Raw genomic sequence first — 1,330 nt, 5'->3', positions numbered from 1 at the left:
CTCACCGCCGCGGCGACAGCCGTGTAGTCGGCGGTATCGCAGCCGCATCTCACGAGATCGCGTTCCCAACCCCCCGGCTTCGCCGTACCCCCAGGTTCGGGGAGGTGCTGCGCGGCGTGCTGGCGCTCGTGCGCGACCGCGGCGTCGCGATCGACGCAAACTACATGACCCTCGTCACAAACGTCCTCTGCCTCGAGGGGATGGCGGGCACGCTCGTCCCAGAGTACAACGTGCTCGACGCCGCCCGGCCGCTGCTCGATGCCCACCGCGCGCTGCCGCGCCCCCTCTTCCGGCTGGCGATGCCGCTCGTCGCCAGCTTGAAGCGAGTCAAGGACCGCGTGTGCCGATGAGCCGCGCGCCCGTAGCGCGCCCCCGGCGCTGCGCACTAGCGCGGAATGATCTCGACTCCTCGCCTCGCGCGTGTACGGCTGTTGCGCTGGCCCGACATCCGTCGATCTGTGTCTCGCGCGCTGCGCGACGCCTCACATCCCTTTCGTCGTTTTCGGTTTGTCGTTTGTGTTTACCAGTACCGCTTCCACGACCGGGTGTTGGCTGTTGCTCTCAGGTGTCGTTGCTCGGAGGAGGCTGCGCTGCGCAAGCACGGGCGGGAGGGGCTTCTCTCCTGCGGAGTCGTGCGTGCGCAGGGCTCCTCTTTGCTTTCACTTCTACTCCCTACTATCATCTCGTTCTCCCGTCCTACCTCTTGTACCAGAGAACCAGCAGAGAACTCGGCGCGCGCCAACGATTGTCACCGTCAGCGGGTCCTGAGTTTTTGCTGGGCGGAGGTTCGCTGATGAGGAAAGTCATTTCCACCGCCGCTTGAACACCTCGAAGATCCGCGTGAACACCTCGAAGATCTACCGGCGCCCGCTTGAACACCTCGAAGATCCGCGTCGATCATGGCGCTGGAGCCATCATGGACGCTCGTGGACTCGGCGGGCGTCGTCCACGTGGTCGCGGGCAGGTCCGCGCTGTCGCAGATGTTCGGCAAGAACACCAAACCGACCTACAACAACATGCTCGAGCTGGTCGGCGAGGGTTCGCGAGGCGTCGTTGGCTACCTTTGCAAGGACGGCTGGCGGATGCTGCGCGAGCTACCGTGGCTGCAGCACAAGGAGAGCAAGCGGATCGTGCCCGTCGTCGGCTCGGCCGCCCAGTTCCTTCAACGTGCAGCAGCCGATGCCGACATGGCGGGCTTCATCTTGAACGGCAAGGCTAGCCAACCCTTCACTCGACTGATCGCACGGCCCGGCGCCAGCGGCATGCGATGGACCGGCGCCGGCTGACCGACTGCACTTCGCGCCGCCGGGCGGCTCTCCTGCTCGAGCAC

At 65.7% G+C, this 1,330-nt stretch overlaps 1 protein-coding gene across 1 annotated transcript; it reads left to right on the top strand.

Annotated features, from left to right (window-relative positions):
* Nucleotides 1-235: 235 nt before the first annotated feature.
* Nucleotides 236-531, top strand: EMIHUDRAFT_374461 (hypothetical protein; the record flags this gene model as incomplete). The annotated part of the gene is made up of 1 exon (XM_005760407.1): nt 236-531. A coding segment is annotated over one exon (296 nt), but the record flags the coding sequence as incomplete, so codon positions are not given.
* Nucleotides 532-1,330: the final 799 nt, after the last annotated feature.

This window comes from Emiliania huxleyi, assembly GCF_000372725.1.
Source record: "Emiliania huxleyi CCMP1516 unplaced genomic scaffold EMIHUscaffold_7599, whole genome shotgun sequence".
NCBI classification, from domain to species: Eukaryota; Haptophyta; order Isochrysidales; family Noelaerhabdaceae; genus Emiliania; species Emiliania huxleyi.
Note: the sequence above shows the minus strand (reverse complement) of the source record. Positions and strands in the feature narration are given on the sequence as shown.